General features: G+C 40.2%; 3 protein-coding genes across 3 annotated transcripts in view; 2 read left to right on the plus strand and 1 right to left on the minus strand.

Annotated features, from left to right (window-relative positions):
* The window catches only part of VWA5B2 (von Willebrand factor A domain containing 5B2), a 20874-nt gene extending 18496 nt beyond the window's left edge, over positions 1-2378 (plus strand). Inside the window, exons 19-21 of the mRNA XM_075200898.1 lie at positions 149-226; positions 1560-1690; positions 1770-2378. Coding sequence (XP_075056999.1) covers positions 149-226; positions 1560-1690; positions 1770-2378 — 818 coding nt within the window. The remainder of the gene's footprint in view (positions 1-148; positions 227-1559; positions 1691-1769) is intronic.
* ALG3 (ALG3 alpha-1,3- mannosyltransferase) lies at positions 1080-10809 on the minus strand. Its single transcript, XM_075202430.1, has 9 exons — positions 10584-10809; positions 10403-10502; positions 7489-7636; positions 7241-7401; positions 5416-5536; positions 4692-4897; positions 4524-4600; positions 3025-3169; positions 1080-2940 (listed from the first exon to the last, which is right to left on the minus strand). Exons 1-9 carry the CDS (start codon positions 10762-10764, stop codon positions 2754-2756), a joined length of 1326 nt encoding a protein of 441 aa, XP_075058531.1. The 5' UTR covers positions 10765-10809; the 3' UTR covers positions 1080-2753.
* EEF1AKMT4 (EEF1A lysine methyltransferase 4) lies at positions 10765-21839 on the plus strand. The gene is made up of 3 exons (XM_075202431.1): positions 10765-11086; positions 12958-13241; positions 18974-21839. The coding sequence occupies exons 1-3, from the start codon at positions 10942-10944 to the stop codon at positions 19256-19258; spliced, it is 714 nt and encodes a 237-aa protein (XP_075058532.1). The 5' UTR covers positions 10765-10941; the 3' UTR covers positions 19259-21839.
* The last annotated feature ends 4663 nt before the right edge of the window (positions 21840-26502 follow it).

The following is a 26502-nucleotide window of genomic DNA, read 5'->3' on the forward strand; positions in this document are numbered from 1 at the left end:
CATATTATGTTTATTTTAAATGTTACATTTTAGATGATATATTTGTTATTTGGATAATACATTTTAAAACCTATTTCTAATGGGATTGTAAGTATTCTCATGAGAACTTAGCTGCTCAGTCCTCTCTCTACTTCTTTCCTTGTCACAGCTGGTTCTGCAATTCCTCCATCTTCCCCACTGAGTTTATCTTCTGAAAATGCCTTAGAGAAGATGGGAAACCAGGAAGGTGGGTTTCCAGTGATAAGTAACATTACTAGGGTCGTATACAGGGGTGAAATAACCATACTCTAGTGCTCATCTACTAATGTAGAATTTAGATGCAATCTTTGCACTGTACTGAAGGATCTAATCAGCATCTATCTGTTTAGAGCAAGTTGGACTGTGTGAGTGTTTGGATGCTTGCACTGAAACACAACGGGCCTGATTCATTAAGTAACTTAGGCAAGAATTTGAGTAAGTTTCCTTACTTAAGTTTTGTGGACAAAACCATGTTACAATGCAAGGGGTGCAAATTAGTTTATTATTTTGCACATAAGTTAAATAACAGCTGTTTTGTCACGTAGCACACACATCAACATTAAATTTCAGTGTACAAATAAGATAAGTATTTGTATGCTACATGAAAAAACAGCCAGTATTTAACTTATGTGCAAAGTAATAAACTAATTTGCACCCCTTCAATTATAACATGGTTTTGCCCATAAAAACTTAGGCAAGAATTTGAGTAAGTTTCATTACTTAAGTTCCTTAATGAACCAGGCCAAACGTTCGTAAACAGAAGCAGCATCTCCTACGTCTACACTCTCAAGTACCATGTCCGTTTTCGATTTCAGGGGCATATTCAATAAAGACGGCAGATCACGGTTATGTGCGGCTGCAAACTTCTCATTACCGCAACATCTTTAATTTCCCTTCGCACCCTACCGGGTTGTTGCGGTACCATATTGGCACTTTATGTGCGCAGCCATGATCTGCCGTCTAAATTGAATATGTCTCTGTGTTCTAATCTGCTCAAAAATGTTTTTTGTTTTTTTTAAAATAGAATATTTTGCTTCCATTTTCATTAACACAAAAAGCAACACATTCAACTGTTTAATATACACACCATATTTTATATTCCAAGTGTAATATACACCAAAAAAAAAGTTCCAACTTCAGTGAAATACACTCCAAGTTTCTTACCCCATGCTCATTGTAACCCTGATCAAGCAAACACACAATTAACAAGCTACTCCTGTAAGTTCCTTTTAACTGTTAAACAGGAAAATATCTGGCAGAAATTTTGGAAAAACAATGCATGCAGTCTTAATATAATTGAATTCCCTGTGCTTTTTTACCCGTTTAAAACTTTTCATTTCATTTGCAGTGTTTTAATGTCTAAACTATAAATTGGATAATCACAGGCACTTCCTTACATAAGCTTTATATTTCAGGGCGCATTGTAAGCCCTTTTGGCTCACTGAAATCTTCAGATCTCTCACTAAGCTCAAGGTAAAATGCCCTATTTTCTATTTTGTGGCAGTTTGTGGTGAGGCATGACTTTTACATGTGATCTGTAATGACATGCAGGTTTAATGTGGGCAAGAGGAAAATCCGTAGTATGTCTGGAAAACTATCCCCGCTGAAGCCTTGCTTAACTGGAGATAAAGAACCAAGAGCTGACCACTTGGCATATGACTATATACCCTTGGTGAGCCATTTACTAAACAGGATTATTCTGCTAAATCCATCACATTTGCCTATACCTTATTCTTTGTTTTTCCCTTTAGATTACTTTACAGTCCTCAGATGGTTTTTTCAATCTAGACAGCTGCTTTTCAAGTGTGGTGCAGATCTCTCTTCAGCAGCTGCTACGTGCCTCCCCCTTTGCCTCTCACCGTGGGAGCCTCAGCCCAGTGTCTGAACCTTGCCCATCTGAACATGTAGGCCTCCTCAGAGGGAGAGAAGAAAGTTGCAAAGGGGGATCTCAGCCGCAGGTTCCCGTGACACAAGATAATTCTTTTCTCCCTGTCTATGCAGCATCCTGCCCTGAAGCTCTTTGTCATCAAGCAGACAGTGGCCGTGGGTCAGAGACTGACCCATGTGACACTTCTCCATGTCCTTCAGAGACGGGCATCGAATTAGACACAGATCTTGAGGGTTGTTTCTGGGCCACAGCAGTGGCACTTGCATGGCTTGAGCATCGCTGTGCCGGCTTCTTCACCGAATGGGAGTTGCTGGCGGCAAAGGCAGAAGGATGGCTACGGGCCCAGATTCTTCCTGATGGTACACAGTTGCCTGCTTTGAAGGGGGCTGCTCGTCAACTTTTCCTGGTTCTCCGTCACTGGGATGAAAATCTCAACTTAAACATGCTCTGCTACAAGCCGGGTGATGTTTGAGCTAATCTTAGTATCGGAGGATAAATGCATTGACCCAATGCTGACTACTGGACCATCAGACCGTGGTAAATCTTGAACTAGAGACATTCTAGCACCCTGGGAGCAACCACTTTTGGGTTTTTTCCCAATGCCAAAACCAGTTATTAATCAGATAAGTATAAATAATTCAATTATTAATCAGATGCAAGCAAATATTTTCTACATATTAGTAAAAAAAAAAAAATATATATAAACACTTTACTGTCCTCCTTCCCCTTGGAGCATAGGACAAATGAGAGATCACTGCTTATCAGGAGGAGCATTCTTTGTCCCCTACTGACTTTGTATATGTTTCTACCAATACTGTGTCTCCACTCAGTGGTGTAAAGAACGGGATTAGTCCTTCTTCCTAGGGTTAGTCCGTGTAGTTGGTGTAGAGTCTGGGGGACAAATCTCATCAGGTGGCACACCAAACCACAAATGCAGCAGAATGGCTCCATGACACAAATGGAGAGCACAGGAGCTTATGGCAGTAGAGGGGAACGTGTTCCAGGACAGCTCTATAAGACCCAGTATAAGGATCCTAAAAATAAAATGAAGATAGTGTGAATGTTAGAGTTTACTCATAAAGAAAATCAGCAACAGACCAAGTGTTCAAGATTCATACTTAGCAAGTCCAGGCAGGGCACTGTTATCCGTACACCACAACAGATATGGCAGTGTGTGAAAATACCAGACATAAAACTGATAGTGCAATGATCGGCTGAAGGTTACACCCAGGAAGTTACTGGAGAACAAGACAAAGATAATCTCTGAGAGAGTCAAGGTTTGTATAGGTTTTATGTGGTTTCAATTCTGTGTTACACTGACTACCTGAAACCTAGGTTGTAACCTGTTTCTCAAACATTATTTGCTAGGAAGTTGAGGGAGGTTCATCATGATCCTTTTTACAAACCAAGTGAGGCTTACTACTAAACCAAATATATTCTAATTTTCTATGGCGTTCTAAGCATCTAAATCCATTCTATCTTCTGAAAGAAAGAGGCCATCTTTTTTTAAACCTACATGGTGGAGGATGGGATAGTATAAGGAATTATTATGAAAATAGCATTTAAAGTAAGGCAAAAATAGATTTATGTACATAAATGGACAAATCAAAATAAAAGATAGCCATGATATGGCAACAGAAGACATCTTAAATGAGGCAATGGGAAAAAAAAGAAAAGTAAATACGGTTGTAAAAGACCCAGCATAATAGCTTGTGCCCATCGTAACATATTGCTACCCACCAGTCCCAAGCCCAAAATATACTGTCTGTGCCTAGCTTAATTGCCTCCTACCCACTTTAATTCTATGCCAATCATATGTCTCGTGCTGTATAGTTAATGTCCAGCATAACTGCTTCATGCCTGCCATCCCATTTCCACTGCATACTGTGGCCAGCATATCTGACTGATGCCCACAATGTGCCAACTGTGCCCAGCATGCAGCCTCATGCTCCCTGTATATAGATTGCCCCCAGCATAAGTGCCTCATTTCCAGCTTTTACCCATTGTAACATACTTTATACCCACTATAGACAAGCTGTGTTCAGCATAACTGCTTCGGACACATATAGTCCTATGCCCAGGTCTACACCAATGCCCATAATATACAGCATCTACCCATCATAGCATCTCCATGTACACAAACAAATGAAAATCAAAGTTATATCGGCTGTACCCAACAGTCCCATTCTTCAATGTTATCTCTGCTTCTGGAATTTTCCCCTAGTCTACCTACTTTTTCTCCGTTGCTCGTGTGCAGAGACCACCACCAACAGGAGTAAAAATGCCCTGCAACCATGGGGACACAATGGAAAGGAAATTCTGCAATCTCTTAGTGAAAACAAACATGCGAGGTTCCAACTGTGCAACGGCATTTTCAATAAATGAAACCACTTGTTGCAGTTAGGAGAGAGTGGAGCCAAAGCACTTGGTGGGGCTTCACTTTGCTAAAGTTGTCCATCATCCTGAAGGCTACAGAAATCACTGTAGGGAATAGTAGAATTTTTTATTTTTTTTTTTTTAAATAAAAAAAAAATGTCTTTGCCTGCTATTTTGTTTAATTATCTGGTGACAAGCCAAAGCAGGTTCGGAACCTATTGTTTCTTTTCTATAAGGATACTGTTTGCTGAAAGCCGGTGTGACTGGTGTTTCCTTAGTGCTGGATCCTTCAAGAGTATCAGGAAACTTTGGCCAGACCTATAGATACAGGAAATGATTAATTAATGCAAGGAGGTAACACATGCCATCTCCAAAAACAATGCCACTATGACTGCCTTTAAGTATGTACCTGTGCCAGCGGTAAAAACAAAAGAGCAGCAGCCCAGCCAGGTGAGCGGTGAACAATGCCAAATGGAAAGCCCGATGCTGGAAAACATATTCCGGGAGGAACCGCCAATTTACCGTCCACTGGAATAGGAACTGTCTCCCGAAATCAAAAGATCGGAGAAGGTATCCAGCTGGATTCTCGAGCAGAAAGGGTAGGGCCAGGATCACCTGTAGCATAACGCAGTAGTACAATTGTTCAGGTACACCAGCGATAACATCTGGCATATATAGGTACAATTATAAACATGTCTTTGGAGTAAAAAAAAAAAAGTGTTCTATTTAATATATTTTTTTTTGCACAATATTTACCAACTGTAATGCAACTTTTATTTAATCCGAACCTTTCGAAAAGTGTTGCTAACGTAAGACATAAAAACAAAAAAACCCAACCCATTCTTCTGTTGATGGCAGTGGCAAACTGGTGTGGAAGTGGCAGTAGGGAATTGTTACTAGCTGAGACAGATTTGTTATTTTTATTGTGCCTGCACCTTATTTAAGATTAGCCTCCAATTTTCTGTTGTATGCTTAATTTTGAGGCAATTGAAAACATTTAATCTTATATTTTTTCAAAAAAGAACACTTTTATAAATATACCCAGATGTATTGTTGAATATTAAGCCAACTTAAAATCACAAGATGCTATAGCCAACCAAGCTATAATATGGTCCAGAGCAGAAGGCACTCACCTGAAGTAGTGCACAGATACAAAGCTTTGGAAGTGTGCGCAGTAGTCCAAAGCGACAGAGGAGGAGATACAGGAGGCCTGGTGCTAGCAGCAGGATGTTCATTTTGACAGACACAGCCAAACTGCAGGAAAAGTCTGGATATTACAAAACTGCAAGAGGATGACAAACAGACTAAAGATAGCTTATCTTTAGCCATTTCTAGGTTATCGCTAGGGAAAACAGAGTGGCATGCTGAGCATATGTGGTGGAGGAACTTTGGCGTGAATGGTTAAACTTATGCGCTATGGAAATGGTTCTTCTATACAGTTGGAATAAAACTCTTTTTGATACACTTCCTTTAGAAATAAAGATGGCAAATTGAAATCAATCAAGAGTCAAATAGCAAGTTTAAATGATTAAACTCATCTATCCCCAATCCCTGCCCCTGAAAGTTAACCTCTTATGTTTCCTTATACAATAAAGAATTTGGACATTATTATATAAAGGTTTGTGTTTGTTTAATTTTTCTCTGTAGCTTGTAAAAAGATCTGGCCCTTCTAATGTGTATATATAGTGTTAATAATGGTGGTCTTCTTAGATTGTGTGACATATTATATTGGAACAGTGAGCATGTTTGAGAGTTAGATGAACTTTATTCATCTACACAGTAGTCATGTCATCAACATGGCCAGCGCTGGATCCATAGGGGAGCCTGAAAGGGGTAAATAAGGACATTGTGGTCCCCAGCATTGCGAGATAAAACTGGCCATACACAGACATATCTGACAGCTTGGCCTAACTACCTGGCTCTCTGTCACATTTAACCACACATGTACGAAGACGTGTGGGGCCAAATCTGAAAGATAATGGTGTCATCTGAGAGAGGCTTGCAGGCCATCGGACCGATCAGTGGGCTGGCTCGCACAGGCCAACATTAGCATGGTCATCATCATTCATACCATCGGTTAGGGCCGTACAAATCGGCATGGTCATTGAAGCACACAGGCCCACCTGCTGTGGGCTCCGTGCAACATATTGTTGCATGGCCCATGGGCCATTGCTGGTGTAGTGTGACATGAAGCATCACCACAAACATGTATCCTGTCTGGCCTTTTGCCCCAACCAATCATTTCCCTTGTTGTGCAAAGCAAACAAGCCTGTGTGTGATGGCACTCGGAGCACCAGGAAAATCCATAATGCCATAATATTTATTTAAAAAGATGTGTTTAAAACACATTGCCTACCTTTCTTTTATTTGTGTGCATCTATTATAGTTTTTGTGAGCAGAATGACATTGTGTTTACAAATAAAAGGAATGTGGTGAAAGGAAAGCAGTGAATCAAAATTGCATCTTATATGAACCCCTTGTGTCTTTTTAAATACTTAAAGTCGACAAAAGGGGTCCAATTTAAGGAATAACCTTTATTTGAAAATCATCAATTTTTGTTGGGCTGTAGTAATCCAACAGTATTGTTTTATTTTGTTTTTTTACACACTACTTGAGGTACATCTCATGACACATATTGGGATCTTTTAAGGAAATTAAATCCCAAGACCACTTATGACATGACACTTTGTGTGACATTTATAAAAGCAGGGAAGGCAAAAATAGGGCTGACAGATTTTATTTTTATTCCTTGTCCCTGCACAAAACCTAGAGGAATGTTGAGCACTTTCTATTGGTCCTATACCAGGTCTCTACAAATATAAATGTGAGCACTGAGAATCCTCAACCAAACCATCTAGTGTAGAATTTTAAAAATATTGCCATTATGAAGATGCCACGTGATGTATACAGCACCACTTATCTCATGCTGGAGCTGTGATATATGTCCCCCTTACTTACCTGTAGAAAAAGCAGCCCCAGCTCCAGTGGTCCTGCAGGATCAGGTTGATGGAAAAGAATAAGATGACCATAGCCACAGGATCATTGAAAAGCCGAAGGAGGAAGATAGAGTGCACACGATACGATGCACAGCACATGAAGAAAAAAACATAGGGTGGTACCTAATAATTGAAGACAATAAATGAAAATGTAATCTACATTCTATTTCATAATATAGACAAACAATGATCCAACACTTTGCTTCCCACCTTCTTGGTGATAATGTAGATGCGAAACACAAGGAACAGTGTCAGCAGATACAGCACAGCAAAGATATACTGAGCCAGTCGGATGTTACTCCCATGTTCAGTTAGGTAGTAGAAAGCACCAAAAATGTATACAAATCCAGCAGGATATCTGTTTCACGACAACAACATAAAACATATTATTAACACAGACATTATACAGCATTGCTTCTCCACTGAACTGCCACAGGAAACAACATGGTGTGTCCCTCACCACTATGTTATTAATGAATGAAAACATTAACTACATGCTTCCTACACATTCCTGTCTTTGGTGCCATCTCACAACTAGCTTTTCATCATCACACCTCCAACATTTATTTATATAGCACCAGCAGATTTTGTAGCACTTTACAATTGGGAACAAACACAGTGATAAACAATACTGGGTATTACAGAGAGAGAGGTAAGAGGGCCCTGCTTGCAAGCTTACAATCTATTTTATACAATATATTACAAAGGTGGTCATTGTCCAGTTACTCTAAGCGTCAGTTAAGAAAATCACAACCCAGTTACTATTCTATGAGGTCATACTCAAACCTACTTCTGCACAATTATTATCTCACAGGGAAGCTTATGGCTTTGCAAGTGTTGAATAATGGATATTGGGTACACTGGATCTCGTCCGGTTCTTTTAATGACACACGGTTGCCACTTCCCAGTTGCACTTCGGCTGGAAGGAGCATTTCTATGTGCATTTTCACTAATGTAGTAATAAACTTTAAACATATAAAAGTGGCACATGTGATAAGTACAGTTCCAATATCCCCTCAGTCTCATGATTAATTTAAGTCATAAATGAAGCTTAACCAACCTGTATTTAAGAGAAAAAAAAATAAAACTTTACATGAATAAAGGGAAATGGTCCTCAAGTGATAACAGGTTGTACTTTGATGTGATGTTTCACACTTTCCATCATGTGAACTTGCATAGATTATGATCTGGGGTCATTGCTGAACTGGTAGCAAAGGTCCCAGGTCTTGTGAATTATGATGATAAAGATGTGCAGGAGGCCTGTAATGCATTCCATACATTTGGTGAACCATATGGTTTTGACAAGAGCAGTTTTTATTCCAGCATTTTCCATAAAATTAGCTGCATCACCAATTTGTCTACAGATTTTAGGATTTTATCGGGTTAATTAAGAGACTAGTGGGTCATTTGGGATTCTTATTTCAGTTATATGTTTGATTACGTTTGTGGCAATGTACCAACATTGTCATTTTATGGGGCAGTTCCACCAGATGTAGAGGAATGTACTAACCTGCATTGGTTTGATGATAGGAGGAAAATGCTGTGAATTTTATCTGGGACAATGTAACTTCCTATTTTATTCTTGGCTACACTAATAGAAGCTTTTCCTCTGCAGCGCCCTATGACAGACCATCACCTGTCGTCCAGGTAAATCCCCAAGTCCCCCTCCCTAGGAGCTACATGTGGTTTGTATGTTCAGGCGTTAAGAACATAGAATTGTGTGGGAAATGCACTTAATGAAGTATATACATAATGTTTCAAATTGTGTTAGTTTGTGGTGTTTTTGAACAGGTTTGGAACTGTATGAAGCTGCGTACCTGCAGGGGCTGGTAGTGGTATAAAGGAGAGATTTGCTATTTTTCCTGTAGATCTGTAAAGGAGGTAGATATATATTCTCCCATAATATGAACAAAATGGTCAATGTTTTAGTTAATCCAAGGGGTGGCAAAGATGTTTGTGAATATATATGGATGTATGACACTAAAAATAACAACACCTACTGGTCTAAATGCAGAGTTTAAATGGTTTATGGAATAACTTACACAACACTGGTTACATCTGTGTTATGAATTCTGTGAGCATTAGGCAATGGTTATATATATATATATATATATATATATATATATATATATATATATATATAGTTGACCCTCCGAGCCTTCATCTGTTGCTCCCAGCTCCTTCATGGTGAGATTTGTGTGTTACAGCTTGTAACTCTTATTTAAAATGTCTGCTGGTATGTTATTGCACATAAGTGACTCTTTTTTTGAGTAAATGTATTGTGCGCTGTCCTGGGATGATTGCAAAAAAATCTGTTATTGTTGTGATGACAAATGATAACTGACAGGCAAAATCCCATTAATGAATGAATGGCCCCTTAGATCTGATGTGGTCCATACTTTTTGTAGTTCTTAATTGACCCTTTCTGACGCTACCACAATGTCAGTATAAACTGTAAACTTTTACAAGCACTGAATGTACCAAAATAGAACAAAGAACATCCACTGTGCTGTGTTCAATGCTTGCAAACAGGTCAGTCTGTAACAATACAGTGTTTTCCTCAAATTAAATAGCATATTCATAGATATGTATGCATATACATTTTCAGTGGATCATGCATTATGGACACGTTTACAGAAATAAGACCATGAAGTTATGTATTAGAGGCAGTTATTTATGAAGTGACTGTACCTTTCACACTAAGGGGCATATTCAATTGTTTGAATATCCCGTCGTGCTAAAACTATTACCGTTATTATGGTAATAGTAAGCTGGATTTCAGATCGCGGCTCAGGGAGCTGCGAGCTGAAATCCAGCGAGAAAACTACCGTAATAAGTTTTTACGCGCACTATTACCGTTATCACTATTACCGTAATAACGATAATAGTGCGCGGAGCGCAAGATTTTCTGCGTTTCCGACGACAATTGAATATGCCCCTAAAAATGTGCTACTACTTTGTTGTATTCTCTTTTTTATTGCTATTTTGTATAGACTAAAGGTCCAGTCAGTCTAAAATACTGATATGAAATGTCAAATTATTATACCCTTCGGGAATACATTTTTATATCTGTATATTGGCGGTTTACAGCATGCATAAGAGCAGTCTCCCCCCACATACTCACACCAGTGGTCCAGTCTCTCCCTGGAGTTTAGTATAATCGTATGTCCCATTGAGCACTCCTTCCACCTCATCCATGTAGGCTTTCCAGTCTATCTCTGTATCTATGGAGAGAAGACATGTGTATGTATGAGTGCATGATCACCACACATATAAATATATATATTGCTGTGTGTCCCACTCACAGGGGACTCTCTGGATGACCCAGTGTGTGACCCCCAGCTCGGCCAGGCACAGGCTGACTCCCAGCAGTGCCGTGTACCGAGGGTCAGTCAGGAGCTGCAGCAGGTACTCCCATCCCCGGTGCAGGGAGTACCGGGGCCCGGCGGGACCCCCTCTCCTCCGGACACCAGCACCCGGAGACATCTGTTACAGCACTGGCCCGGCCGGAAACAGGAAGCCGTGCTAGGGGCTGTAGACGGGTTGTCTCCCGGTTTGGGCGACCAATGTGTGCAGAGTGACGTGTGTGCTACACGTGTAACACAACTATACACTAGCACAGCTGCAGTAAGGCCGCTTCCAGTCAGTGTGTGAGCACCCAGCATGTACAAGGAGTCGGTGTACTGGGACTCCCGGTATGAGGAGGAGCGGCACCTCCCCGGGGGACATGAGTGGTTTGGGGGTTATCCTGACTTCGCGCACTTGGTGAGAAGAGAGCTGCGAGCTGGGATCCGAGGACTGGTGCTCGGTACTTTTATTATTATGTTATTTGTTTTCAGTTATATCCCGACACTGCACGAAGGTTCCTGACTCTCTTCTCGTCACTGCCGCCTGTGGTGCTGCCATTTACACTCCCTGTATGTGTAGTTCTAATCCTCACTGTATAGAGCAGGGGTAGGCAACCTGCGGCTCTCCAGGTGTTGTGAAACTACAAATCCCAGCATGCCTTGCCACCTATCTGCTGGTTATCTACTGGCAAAGCATGCTGGGACTTGTAGTTTCACAACACCTGGAGAGCCGCAGGTTGCCTACCCCTGGTATAGAGCAAGCTCAGGGCCGCATGGATTGTTGGAATAAAACAGGAGACACTATAAAAAGAGAAATAATCAATGGAGTTTATTTTGTTATATTGAGCAGACAGACCTTGACGATCACCCTTTCTTCTGGCTCCTTGATTACTTCTGACTAATTAGAAAAGCCTACCAGTCCCTCATTTCACCCTTTCATCCTCCATCTTTCTCACTCTTGCTTCTTTTCCTCAAATCCCCTTACATTGGCTCACCCCAATGTGTCAATCATTTGCCCCTTTCCCTTTAGATTGTAAGCTCCCATGCTGTTCGTTGCACCCATGCTAATGGGCACATGTTTCAGCCCGCTTTGAATATACCCCTTGCACCCCAGTAGCTCACTTGGAGTAATTCAGTTGGCCGCGAGGTGCCTTGATGTATCTCCGTACCAGTGCATGGAGACACATTGCGCCGTAGATTTTACTAAAATCTCTGCCCATTTTCCCTCCCGTCCTGTAGACATGCAAAGAAAAATGAACAGATTTTGGTACCGGATTAGCTGGCAAAGTGCGCAGCCAGACATCGAGGCAATGTCCGATGGAACCTCCTATTTGAAATTGATCCAATATGTCTAAATCAGAAATAATCATCTACCCTCCTCCCACCAATCTTTCTCACTATCATTGGCATCACATGTCCCCCCAGATTCGATTTAGGCTGGGTACACACTCCAGAAAATTTCTTCCGATGTGATATCGTTAACAATTTTACCAACGACTGAAAAAAAAAAAAAAAAAAAAGGTCCCGATCAGCATGACGATTCATGTGTAGACACTAAACACCTTTTACAAGATTTACCTTCTGATCTGTACTTTTCATCTGTCATAACCATTGGCTGAAAACATTGTGATGCCGCATATCCCATATAGCTCCTTTTGGGCACTCCCGGTCGTGAGCGCATACACACTGCATGATTAGAACAACATAGTTTCACCGTTGAACAAGATTTTTATTTAAAAATGTGGGAGTGTGGGATTAGAGGTACGCTGGACAGGGAACTGGCAGGGTGCACATGGTCAGGTGCACACAGTGGCTTAGTGGTTAGCACTTCTGCCTCTCAGCACTGGGGTCACAAGTTCGATTTCCGACCATGGCCTTATCGTTGTGGACTTTGTATGTTCTCCTCATTTTTGCGTGGGTTTCTTCCAGGTACTCCGGTTTCCTCCCACACTCCAAAAACATACTAGTAGGTTAATTGGCTGCTATTAAATGTACCTTAGTCTCTCTCAGTCTCTGTTAAGGAATTTAGACTAAGCTCCAATGGGGTAGGGGACTGATGTGAGTGAGTACAGTGCTGTGGAATTAGTGACGCTATATAAATAGCTGATATGATGATTTCTCAGTCTTCCTGGTGAACGGGATTCTTTCAGTCCTGAGGGGCTATGTTCCATTTCTGCTCAGCTGGAAGATTATAATGCAATTTATGTGGTTTAGCTAGATTTCAAGCACATCGTTGTTTTAATACCGTTTTTGAATAATGGATTTTGTTTGTTTTGTATCGCTGCTGATATTGCAACTGTGTCACGTTTGACTTTTTTTTTTTTTTGTACAGGATGTGGAACCAGTTCATTGAGTGTCGATCTGCACAAGGAGGGAGTGAGTCCACTTGTCAGCATCGATTACTCTCCAGTTTGCATCATGGAGATGGAACAGAGAAATGCTGGTGTGCCAGACATGAGCTGGATGGTTATGGACGCTCGGCAGCTTCAGTTTCCTGATGGGACCTTTGATCTGGTTATTGAAAAAGGAACTCTGGATGCTATGATGGTGGATGAGAAAGATCCATGGACAGTTACCCAAGCAACTGCCAACCTAGTGGATGAAGTGCTGAGTGAGGTGAGCTAAATCTACCATGTCGGTTGCATTTGCCATTCAACAACGTTGCTGTTTAATTACTCTTCAATCACTTAATATTGATGGCATAATCAGTTAAAAATCCCATTGGTAACCACTTGTTTTGACTCTATATTTGTCTTGGGCTTAAAGCTTCTATTAAGAGAGTTGAGAGGTTTCTTAATGTCCCTTATTTATCGCTTGCATATATTACTGTAAATCTCTGTGCTGTGTTCCTCTCAGTTTAATGGAGGATAGAGGATCAACTGTCACTATTTTCTCTTTTTTTCTTTTTTTTGTCTTGTAGGCATATCTCTCTTTTTTTTTCTCTTGTGTATACCTTTTATTTTTGTATATTTAATTGCGTGCTTTCTCTATTAACTGCATAATATAGTTCTTGGCACATAAAATATACAATTATTTCTCAATCTTTCATATCCTGTATTTTATCCTAGGATATCGAATGTTACAAATACCTATTTTACTATCTTTAAGAGTAGTGGCACACAGGCAGTTATTTTTCCGCTGCAGTTTTACACAGGAGAAAATCATTACGGATCATCTACGAACTGCAGAAATGTAAAACCTACAATATTTTGTGAGTGCATACATGATCGCCAAGTGCATTTTCATGATGCATGTCCACTACACAGTCTTTGGGAACCGCTCTGTAAAGTTAGTCTGCACTTGAAATTGCAGATAGGCACAAGCTCTGGAAAATGAACATGGTGGAAAACAAGATATTGCAGGACAGAATTATTTAAATAAGATACAGGGGTGTTGCTTGCTTTGCAGGAGGGTGCACAGCCCTTCACCCTTACAAAGTCCCTGAGATCGAGTTTTGTCACTTTATAATAAGACAGATGTAGACTTCATGAGCCAGTCGGTCAAATCTAGAAGCCAGAAAGATGGACATTCATTGACATGAATAGTTCTGACTGGTCAGATGCTAACAATGATTGTTTAGATGTATTGGCTGGGATCGGTCCAGCACTGATTTAGTGTACACTTTGGAAGAAGGTTGAAACACAAAACCAACTACTAATATCGTTTTTGAAGTGTACAAAACTGCTTCTGTTTTTATATATTACCTGTGTTTTATGGAATAAGTAAAACATATTGAATGATGGCGAGGGCAGAAATTAAGTCATGCTTATAAACAGAACTGTGTATGTAAGTCTGCCCTCTGGGTAGCAGCAGCAGGGCTGGTACAGGAACCTTCAAACTCCCTCCAGACAGCCTTGATGCGTGATCTTCATCCGGTGAAATCTAAGAACATAATTCTTCTCTGACAGCACCAGCCATCTTGGGTCCCCTTCTGCCTTTCGGAGTGGGAAGCCGCTCTTTACACTGATTTTATCTGGCAGGAAGGATATAGTTTGTGTGCATGCTGAGGAAAGAGCTGGCGCATGTCTGACATCACTGCAAAGCAATTTAAAGGTCACACTGGGTTACAAGGCCTTTTCTGTCCTCTGTTAATACGCACTTTGCTTGGATTGATTCTGCAGACCCCGGTTTGCTTTTCTAGATGCCTGACTATGCAGCTGCCCGCTCGAGATCGAAATATATTATGTCCAGCATTCAACCTCCAGCACACAATAGATCAAGAGCCCATCCCAAGAAAGCTGAATGACACCCCAGGTAACTTCCTACTTAGGAATATTTTCTACAACATACCAGTTAAATCAAAAAAGATTCATTCTCCTATTTTTTTATAGAATCTGGACAAGATTAATTCTGTGGTCTAAAGAAAAGAGAACTATGTTGGCCAGTATCCCAATTATTTTGGAATTTCTTAAATATGGTTTTGTTAAGTGTCTGGCTCTCTCTACACTGAAAGTTCAGGTACCTGCACTCGGTATTCTTCTTGAAGTTGGCATCTCAAGACCTAATTTTAAAGAAGAGAATACAAGTAGTAAAAAGATTATGGCCTAAAGTTAAACTTTTTGTGGCACCTTGAGATCTCAATATTGTTTTGTATGCCTTAATTTCCGATCACTTTGAACCTTTTTAAGGCACTCCGCTGAAACGGCTCACTCGTAAGGTATTGTTTCTAGTAGCAATTGCATCTGCTTGTCAGGTGGAAGACCTCTACATACCTTATGGTGTTAAGAACCTTTCTTTAAAATTTATGGGACAAGATAATATTAAGAACTAATTCTGCTTATTTACCTAAAGCAGTTTTCTCTTTCCATATTAACCAAGTGATGGTAGTATTATCTCTGTTCACAACCACTAAATGAAAGGTAATAACAATTACATACTGTGACCGGATGGGCTTACTTTGCCACCTGATCTGTTGGGGGAAGAAGGATGAAGGGATTTTCTTCCTGCACAGTTTATCTGGGTATCTTTCTCATGGTCAGTAACCGGCTGTTACTGGCCACTCCTGCAGGCGTCACCTTGCCACCAGACACCCGCTGACTGCGAATGCCATCTGCACAATAGTTGTAGGAGAATCTCGCTGCCGCCACTAGGCTCCTTCACGGCACCTACAACAGTTTACTTCTGGGTAGCTGGTATATCTGCTGCAGCGCCTCTCTGCTGTGGGTTAGCTGGTACCTCCTGACTGCTTACTATGGATCAGGACTGCTGGGTAGTGGGCAGAGCATTGACATAGAGATGCTGGGTTCATCACAGAACAGCCAAAGATTGGATTAGTGTATAAGCTCATATCTGTTGGTCAGGATACAGTAGGTAATAGGACTCGGGCAGACTCTTCAAGCAGTGATGTTTATTTGCTCAAGAGTCCTGGCAAGGACCTTTCCACACTAGTTTAGTGGAACTAGTGATCATCCAGAAGTACAGATGAAATACTACATAACCTGGTCAAACAGGGCTCTTTTTGTACAGTTTCTGAGACACATGGTGGCAGGGTGTACGCCGACTCCCTGATCCTAGCTGGTACCACAAAGTCTGGGTTATTACATTCAATGTTTACCATCAGGATGTAGTATATTCTGTAATCTTGAATTTAGCGCAGTTTACTTTTCTGAAATTACTTGCTGGTTTCATTATTCATGTAGTTCGTCTATCTTTTTAAAAAGACAGGATAAAAAAGGTAATGACCCCCAGCTGTGTCTTCAGGCTAAAAATAGGCGTTGGTCACTCGCATGAAAAGAACTAATTAACATGGGACTTACTGTAGAAAAGTTACAAAAATCTAATTTCCTCCTACATGGCATACAGCCTCAGAAATCAATACATTTCCAGTAAAAAAATCAGTGCATTTGCAATGATATACATTGACGGACAGCGCTGCTAATTAAAATAAATTTAAATAATGTTATCTATAAGTGATCCAGCCACACATACTCTTGTTAAAGCAATATCTAATTTCCTTTCCAGAGCAAGAAGATTCAGGATGGTAGAGCAACTTATTGTTTTTCCTGGAAGATCCCCCAAAGGCTGAGTTCCATCCAAGCCTACTTTGGCAAGATGGATTTGAGATGTTATTGCACAGGTCTGCAAGGGAATGACCGTGAAGTTTTCTAAATTTCTAAAAGGCACATTCTACAAGGCCTGTGGCTATCTCCTGGGCACGTAAGGGTTCAGACCCCAACGGGTGACATCTGCAAATTAGATGGATGGTCACACCTTCACCAGACATCTTTTAGATTTCTCATTCCCTGTTGACGTGCGATGCGTGAGGAAAATCCACCAAGAAGTTGTTCAACAATGGATTATCTGTGCTATTGTTCCTAACCCCACCTTGTTGAGCTATACTGCTTTAGTACGGCCCATTGTAAGGGCTGCCATGGAGTATGCAAAGGAAATGAGAGCATTATATTCACTCTTAATTTATTTTCCTTGAAGTATTCCAGGACAGGCCTAAATTCCCACCCATGTTCTATGCTTACCTTTTCATAGGACAACTTGGGAAGTTTCTCAGAGACACCCTCCGGGTGTGTGTTTGTTTGTTTTTTTTTTTTTTTTTTCTATCTACACTCAGCTGATTAGGGAGTTAGGCTGCCATTGAGTGAATTGGTTTCAATTTTATTACATGAATATATGAACTTTGTTCCTTACAGAGGTATGCTTCACACCTCAGTCTAGTGCTGTTCTATTGGTGTGTCACTCTAAATACCGTCAACAGCACCACCATCTCCTCTGTCACCCAACTTCGCTGCCTGGGCGTTACCTTCGACTACTCTCTCTCTTTTGCACCCCACATTCAATCCCTCGGCCAAGCCTGTCGCTTACAGCTTCGCAATGTTGCCCGCATCCGGCCCTTCCTCTCTCAGGATGCCACCAAAATCATCATCCACGCACTCATTATCTCCCGCCTCGATTATTGCAACCTCCTCCTTACCGGCCTCCCCCTCTCCCACCTCGCCCCCCTCGGCTCTATTCTCAATGCGGCTGCAAGACTCATCTTCCTCTCTCGCCGCTCCTCCTCTGCATCCCCCCTCTGCCTTGCCCTACACTGGCTCCCCATCCCCTACAGAATCCTTTTCAAACTCCTGACCACCACGTACAAGGCTCTTTCCCAGTCCACTGCCCCCTATATCTCTAACCTCCTCTCCATTCACACTCCTGCCCGTTCCCTGCGCTCGGCCAATGACCGTCGCCTCTCCTCCACCCTGATCACCTCTTCCCATTTCAGAATCCAGGACTTCTCCCGTGCAGCCCCCCTTCACTGGAATGACCTCCCTTGCTCCATCCGTCTCTCTCCCAATCTAAGCTCCTACAAACGGGCACTCAAAACTCACCTCTTCCTTAAAGCATACCATCCTTCCACCTAACCCATTATCCCCTCTCTCCTCCCGGTACCTCCTCTCTCCCATATACATCAACTGACTCCCTTTGTGCCTGAGTCTTGTTCACCCTCCCTTAGGATGTAAGCTCATTTGAGCAGGGCCCTCTTCCCTCCTGTATCCATACCTGTTCTTCTACTCCGTCCTTACTGCATTAGCCTGCCTGGAGGCTTTGAAGTTTTGCTATTTATTGTTTATTGTTCAGTAATGTCTTACCCTGTACGGCGCTGCGGAACCCTTGTGGCGCCTAACAAATAAAGGATAATAATAATAATAATAAATAGGGCTCCCATTGTATGATGGGGATTTTTCTTCCATAAAATATCTGCTGACTTGTCGATGCAAAGTCTCTGCACACCTATTTTAAGAAAGTCAGTTTAAAATAGAAAAAGTCAAAGTTTACATCTCTAAACCTTACATAACTTTATCCACTTGTGACTGCTAACCTGTAACCCAAATGTGACTAAAGATGCTGGAACTGGTCACATATTGCTTCTCAAACTTTCGAACCAATCAAGTATAGTGTGGCCCGTTGTGTTTTCATGGAGACAGTCAGTATCATCTGATCCAGGATGGCATGGAAATATAGCTGCCTCAAGGCATCTTTTTAGTTTGCCAGAGACAGATGTTTTTCTCTTTCTCACCCGTCTTCCTGCTTGAGACACCCCATGTTCCTTCTCCAACTTAAAATCCAAATTATCATGTACTCGCTTATATTCTCCTTTTTGCTACTTATATATACACGTCAGCTTCTCCTGAGATTTTTTTTTGCACAAAACATTTTGCTTGATGTTGCATGGTACTATATTGAGACTCTTGTTACTACTTTTCTGTCAGTGATTATGTTATAACTTATGTCTATTGCATAATTTTTGTTTCATGTTATGTTGGTGTGCCTTGTTTTATCATTTTCTATTTCCTGATTTACATACAGTTTGTACTACTGTTCATGTCCTAAAGTTCCTGTTTGTTTTACAGGTTAGTCGGGTCCTCGCTCCCAATGGCTGCTTCATTTCCATAACATTTTCCCCTCCACATTTCCGCACACGTCACTATGCACAACCTCAGTATGACTGGTCTGTGTCTTGTGACTCCTATGGAAGAGACTTCCATTACTTCCTGTATACTATGCGCAAAGGCGGGCAGCTAACATCCTGTGACCTTGAGAGGGGCCGAAGTCTTCATAAGCCATATGTTCCGGAAAAAATACCAACTCTTTTAGCTTGTGATGATGAGGATTTCCTTAGTAACATCCAAATATGAATGTGGTGGGCAGGAAGAATGAACCTCAATGGACAACTTGGATCTTGTGATCTTAAAAATTAAGGAATGCATATTAACTGGAAGGAAGAATGGGATATATAAAATATAGCTGGTCACATCCTTTCTAATGATATAGCTACTTTTTTGTATCTTTGTGCCTCTCATTAACATAGAATGCCTTTTTAGGAAAAGTATCCCATGATTTTGGAGTATTTTTTTAATAGTATAATTTTAATGACTTGCTTGTTTTTAGGGTGTCCAGTACAGTTCTATTATCTTAATTACTCTAATCCTAATAATTTAGGTGCAAGTAGAAGTTACACATTTCTAAATGGAATAAATACTGATGCTTCCAATAATAAACACATAACCAAACACCGCTACTGTGTAAAATATTCAGATTTGTAGTCACTTTGAAGATATTTTCTTTTCATTCACTTAAAAGTTTGAAAAAACTCTTCTACTCGGAACCATTAAAAGAAACAGAATGCGCTCCTAGAAAAACAGGAAAAACACAATAAATACAAGAACAGATATACTTATAGTGCTCCTCTTGTTCTTTAAGATAAATATACTCCAGTGTTTCTTCATGCACAAACCATACCCCTCGTGAACTGAGTGCTTATCTTGTATCAAAGTTAATATATATCAAATAAAACAAATATTGATCTACACTAAATAGATAAACCCAAAGATACCCAATGCAAAACTTTCAGCGACATTCGTGCCAAAAATATATTTGCATTTTATATACAGGGTCAACGTCTTTTCTTCTCACACAGACTCTCGGGTATCTTAGTTCCTTTTAAATACATTTTTCTCATAACTTCAAACTTCAATTCCACCATCCAGTCATACCTCAAGAAAAGGACAATAGCATAGTGTAATACTGTAACAAGGTATCTCTGTATGAAGTGTCACTAAGTTGCACGGACATGTATGCTGTTTGTGAAATACTTTTTCATTTAAATCTTCATAAATCTTCTCTTGCATGACTTCCCAAATATTCTTTGTTCTTTTTTTAAACTGTAATGATATCCAGTAATTCCTCATAAATGGGAAAGACAAGAGATGAATAAGCTCCTCTAGTGTATTCATTTAATAAATCATAAAATCAGGTATAAAATCGATCGATGTTGCACTCACAAAACATCCATCATGAAAAGCATGTGTAATTATTCCCACAGGTGATGCAAGTCCCCCACCGGAAAAGAAGCAGCTTTTCCTACGTCTCCTATTATGCTGCAACTTCAATGTTAATGTCCCCGGAAGTTAGTGATATTATTCTGTAGCTTTTTTCAATGTCCTTGTTGACCATGAAAAAGACAATATTGAAACACTTTGGTAGATAGGAAGTGTTTGGATGTCTGCAGCTGAAAAGGAAAAACTGCATGAAATAACACTGAATTATATTTATCTTTAAGAACTAGGGGAACACTAGAAGTAAATTTGTTCAACTGTGGAAGCTAATCAAGAGAAAATGTCTTCAAAACAACTTTAAAAACCTGGACATTTTACACCATAGAGGTATTTGTTACATGTTTCTTTATTATTGGAAGCACCAGTAGTTATTCCATTCTGAGACTTGTTACTTGTTTTAGTTTTGGAACTGTGGAGGCGTTCCTTGAATTTCTAGGTAGCGTCCATTTTTGGAGCGCTAAAGAGAAAGTGGTTTTATTTTAGATACATGAGAGGTCTGAATTTGAAAAACAATCATTGTAAATTCTATCGTGGAGAAGACTGGGGAGCCTGATGGAAATGTGGCATGTACATGCTACAATTCAAGACTGTATTTTGCCAAATCCTGGTGTAGCAACCCTAAAATCCATTCAGATATATGTGTGAATAATTTTGTGTTTCTGCAGAACATTTGTACAAGTTTAAACGAAGTGTTACATAGATTACTCATACTGCACTGATTTACGATCTTTTGTTTTATCATACTTATTGAAGATGTTAATCATGGGATACATTCCTGAGTCAGAAATATATGCCGCTGTGGGGAAATGGAAAACAACTGCTATTAACCAAATGGCTATTAACAGTTTTATAGTAGTTCATGTCCTAACAGATTGTATATACAGTGAACTGATTCAGATAGAATAGACAAATGCAACATGACTATAGATGTGCTTTGACAAGTGGCGTTTTTTTCAGCTTGATTCCAATAAAGCCTGTTATATTTATTTAATTAGAGATCTAAAAATATGATGGTGTTACTAAAACGGTCAACAAGGCCTGGGACCTTTCAGACCTTCTCTTATCACTATAGCCGTTTGATAATTCTATTTCATGTCTCAGGTATTCCTTTCTCTTTTCCCCCTTCTTCCCTTTCCTCCTCCCAAAAATATATAACATTTTTTTGTATCTCTTTTTGAAACCTTTTTCTATATGTATTTTGAATTGGCCAGTTATCAGATAGTAAATCCTGTAGATTCCCTTACACTGTATATTTAACTTACACTTGTTTGGTGCATTGAATTTGACTTGCATGTAAGACGTTTTTTTATTATTATGGCCTCTAGTGATCATATTTTGTTCTTGTATACTGTGTTCTTGAAAGTATAAATACATTTCTTTTCTTTTTTAAAAAAAAAATGGATTTTCAAAGTGTCTGTTTTGCAATTTTTTATGCTTTTCAGCAGACTGCATGTTTTCAACAAATGTAACTTGTGAAATAAAAGTTAGATAAATGGCGAGGGTGAAATATACCGCTACCTTGTGGTCCCACCCCCTTCTCTCGCTTGATAGATGAGATGGGCTTGGTTGATGTGGAGGCTTAGAAACCCTGATAAACAACAATTCTCCTTGCACTCTACTTCGTGTCACACCATGTTGCGAATAGATTTGGTTTTACCAGCCTTGACTTTAATTCACTGTGTCACCTCTATAGAATACCTCCCCAGAGGCATTTCGGATCACTCTCCAATCACTATAGACATTAACCTGACTAATGAAAGAGGGGTAAGGTTTTGGAAATTAAATCCTCTTTGGTTGGATTTGATGGGAGCTGGGTCGGACCTTACTTTGCAGAAAATATGACATCATCTCCTGCTATCCTATGGGATGTCTTTAAGGCTTTTCTAAGGCTGACCCTTATTAAAACTAAGTTTCTGACACACAGAATTTTAATATGAAAACCAAAACTATGCTGGAACAGCGATGCAGGGATCAAGAGTGTTTATACCTTAGATTACATACACTCGAGGAACATCTCCAATGGTTAAAGGTTCAATTAGAATGGAGAGACCACCTATTTGACAAATCCAAGCGCCGCCTTCTCTTCTCGCAACACCAACAATACTCACAGGCTGACATGGGCGGAAGTTACCTAGCCTGTCTAACGAATAACTGACTAGTAGAACTGTCCCGGCAGTTTACAACAACCAACATGTACATATTTTTAGTGGTGGTGAAGTTGTTGATACATTTTTCCAATATTATAAGGAAACTACTTCTAAGGCGCAATACTCCCATACTCAGTAACTGCATATCTAGACTCCATCGAACTCCCCAGACTCTCCCAGGATTCAGCATCCTTTGTAAATGCGCCACTCACGATTGAAGAAATAGATGCAGCTATCCTAATCACAAAGAACAGGGAGTTGACTGTCTCCCAATAGAACTATATAAAAAATTTTGAAATGTCTGTCCCACAGCTGCTGGACACATTTTTCAACGTTTGAATAACTCAGGCACTTTGCCCCCTTCAATGTCTGAGGCGCTGATAATGGTTCTGCCGAAGCCTGGGAAAGATCCCTTATGCCCTGAATCCTACAGACCCATCTCTCTGCTCTGTACTGATGTTAAAATATTAGCCAAAATTGTGGCTACCAGACTTAATTCCGTCATCTCTGAGTTAGTTCATCCCGACCAAACAGGGTTTATGCCCGGTAAAGCCACTGTTTCAAATTTACGCCGTCTTTATACCCACATCCAGTTCTATGAAGACGAAGAAGTGGCAGTGGTGATGTCGGATGCTGCCAAGGCCTTCGACCTGGTAGATTGGGCATACTTATGGGAAGTATTACATATATTTGGGTTGGGGATTGAATTCATTAAGTGGGTCCAGCTATTATACTCAACTCCTGCAGCAAGAGTTTCTATAAATGGTCACACATCCCCTTCATTTAGATTGGGGCGAGGGACCAGGCAGGGTTGCCCCTTATCTCCAGCACTATTTGCATTGGCAATAAAGCCTCTGGCATGCTTAATTAGAGCACATCCACAAATTGTTGGGCTCCCGGTGGGGAGGACTCTGGACACGATAGCTCTCTAAACTGATGACATGCTTCTATTTCTCTCTGACTCTAATGCCTCCCTGGACCATCTTCTTTACGCAGTAGATGGGTTTGCACACTTTTCAGGCTTGTTGGTCAATCGGGACAAATCATATGTATTCCATCTTCATAGTGTGATACCCCCTGATGCTGAGGATAGATATTCCCTTAAATGGACCCTTCGTTTTAAATATTCAGGGGTCTGGATATCCAGATTCTCAAACGAATTTGTGTCCCTCAACTTTGATCCTGTTATAAAATATTTCAAGGCCAGGTCCCACACTTGAAAAAGGCTTCCCCTTACGGTCACGGGCAGGATCAACTTATTTAAAATGGTTGTACGGCCAAAATTTCTATACATCCAACACTCAAAATTGATATTTCGGAAAATCGGCAGGCTCATCTCTTCGTTTGTGTGGGGAGATGGCAGGGCTCGTATCCGTGTGTCTACACTGTGTATAGGTTCAAGGCAGTCGGAGGGTTGGCCCTCCCAAATCTTAGATTATATTACTATACAGCCCAGCTTACTCGTTTGATCAGTTGGTTGGGAACTCAAATCCCTATAGATTTGCTGGGTTATCTTGGTGAGCAGGCGCTATTGTTACCCATGGGGATATTGCATATGGGAGAAATGTCCGAGTCTGATGGCACCAATTATTAAACAGGTGGAGTTTTGGTGTCTCTCACAGCGTATAATGGGAGGTCAGGGATATGATCCTTCTACCCCTCTATGGCATAATCCTTTCCCTGAAATTGCGAGACTATAACATCTGGCGCAGATATGGTGTTTTAAATTTGGGACAGCTGTATGATTCTGGTTCCTTGAAAACTTTTGCACACATATCACACTCCCTTAACACAGTTCTCTGGCTCCTCCCCCTGCTAATACAACCATCTCCTCTCAAAAGCCTTCTGCATAGGGTGGACACACAAAATATTATATCACAACTTTATTCAAACCTGAATTTTTCGCTTGCCCTGAAAGACTTAGGCCTAGATTTACTAAGCTGCGGGTTTGAAAAAGTGGGGATGTTGCCTATAGCAACCAATCAGATTCTAGCTTTCATTTATTTAGTACCTTCTACAAAATGATAGCTAGAATCTGATTGGTTGCTATAGGCAACATCCCCACTTTTTCAAACCCGCAGCTTAGTAAATCTAGCCCTTAGACTCCCTTAAATCCAAATGGCAGGTGGATCTTGGCCCCCTGTCGGACGAGGAGTGGTCTTGTATACTTAAAAGTCTCCGCAGTGCTACATCTTGTCTTCGATACCAACAAATCCACTTATATGTATAACACAGAGTTTATCATACCCCCACTGGTCTGTACCGTATGGGACGGAGGAGTAACTCATCATGTCCAAAGCGTTGCTCCCCATCGGCCAATTTCTGGCATATGTTATAGAATTACTGAACAGTTGTGTATCGCACTGGGTAAGCCCACTAGAACTAGTGATATATTATTTTATCATCAATGCCATATAATTTGTTGTATATTGCTCTATTGACTCAATATTACTAGAAAAGGTGCACCCTCACATATAGTAGCAAATATTACTGAAAAATGTGAAGAGGAGTATGTGTAATAGGGCACTCAACGGGCTAATTAAAATAAAAAAACACTTTATTGATAATTGTATTAAAGTATGGTTGGTAAGAAATAGAGTTTATTATAAAAACAACATTATTAGCAAAATATTAAAAAAACATGAATAGAAGTACTTGAACCAGTTGAAATTACAGTTACAAATAGCAGATAACTGCTAGACTGTGCCGCTGTGATATATAAATCTCAGTTAGTATAGTTTCCTTATATCGTAACTCCTCATTTTTCAGTTTTTTCTGACCAATTTGTTATTCATTAATTACCATATAAGTATAATAGACCTTATTATACTAGGGTCCAATGGCATATCACGCCCTCAAGTTGGGCTAATAATGAACAAACCCTATGTTTATATGTCCATTACACTGTAATGGCCATGCCTTTATATATTTCTTTATTTAATTACAATTAGGGTAGGCTGCCTTCCGGAAAAAGCCAGCAGATTCATAGATAATCATTTACGTGAATATGTAACTAGTGTAGATTCCAATGTGAGAGATACTTTGAATGTATTATCAAAGTTAAACAACATGACTGTTAATGAGAATATCCTGTTCGCTTCATATTTCCTGAACATGGGATCTACAAATAATTTCAATGAATTTTTGATTGAATTATTTTTGAGGACAATTTTTTTCTTCAAATACGTGATGCTTCAATGGGCACTGCCTGTGCTCCCACCTTTTCCAATTTATTTTTGGGGTGGTGGGAGAGAGAATTTGTATTTACTGACACAAATAATCTATATACCAGTCACATTGTTATGTGGCTGAGATATATTGACGATATGTTTATCCTGTGGGATGGTGATGTGACCCTGTTCAATGACTTCACTGCTCTTCTCAATACTAATGTGTTGAATTTGAAATTGACTTCAGAAATACAGGAGACCAAAATAGATTTCTTAGACTTGACCAATTAGTGGATGGCAAGCTCAGTACTGATGTTTATCGCAAACAAACGACCACCAATAGCCTGTTACATTCGACAAGTTCACACCACCCGGCAGTTATTCGAGGAATTCCAAAAGGGGAAATGCTTCGAACACGTAGAAACTGCTCTAATGATGATATCTATGATTGGAGATTGAGAGAACTGAAATCCAGACTTAAATGTAGTGGCTATAGTAATAAGACTATTAATAAAGCTAACAAAATGGTCAACTTAAAGGATAGGGAAACATTAATCTACGCTGCTCTTACAGTGAAACCTGTTTATACAAGAATCCGTATGATTGGTAAGTACTGTCCTGAATGGAAACAAATCACCACCATCTTTCAGAAACATCTGAGCATCCTAAGATCTGATGAAGATTTAAATAAAGTTGTTGGCGACAGAATCTCAATGACTTGGCGGAG

Source organism: Mixophyes fleayi, chromosome 3 (assembly GCF_038048845.1).
Source record: "Mixophyes fleayi isolate aMixFle1 chromosome 3, aMixFle1.hap1, whole genome shotgun sequence".
NCBI classification, from domain to species: domain Eukaryota; kingdom Metazoa; phylum Chordata; class Amphibia; order Anura; family Limnodynastidae; genus Mixophyes; species Mixophyes fleayi.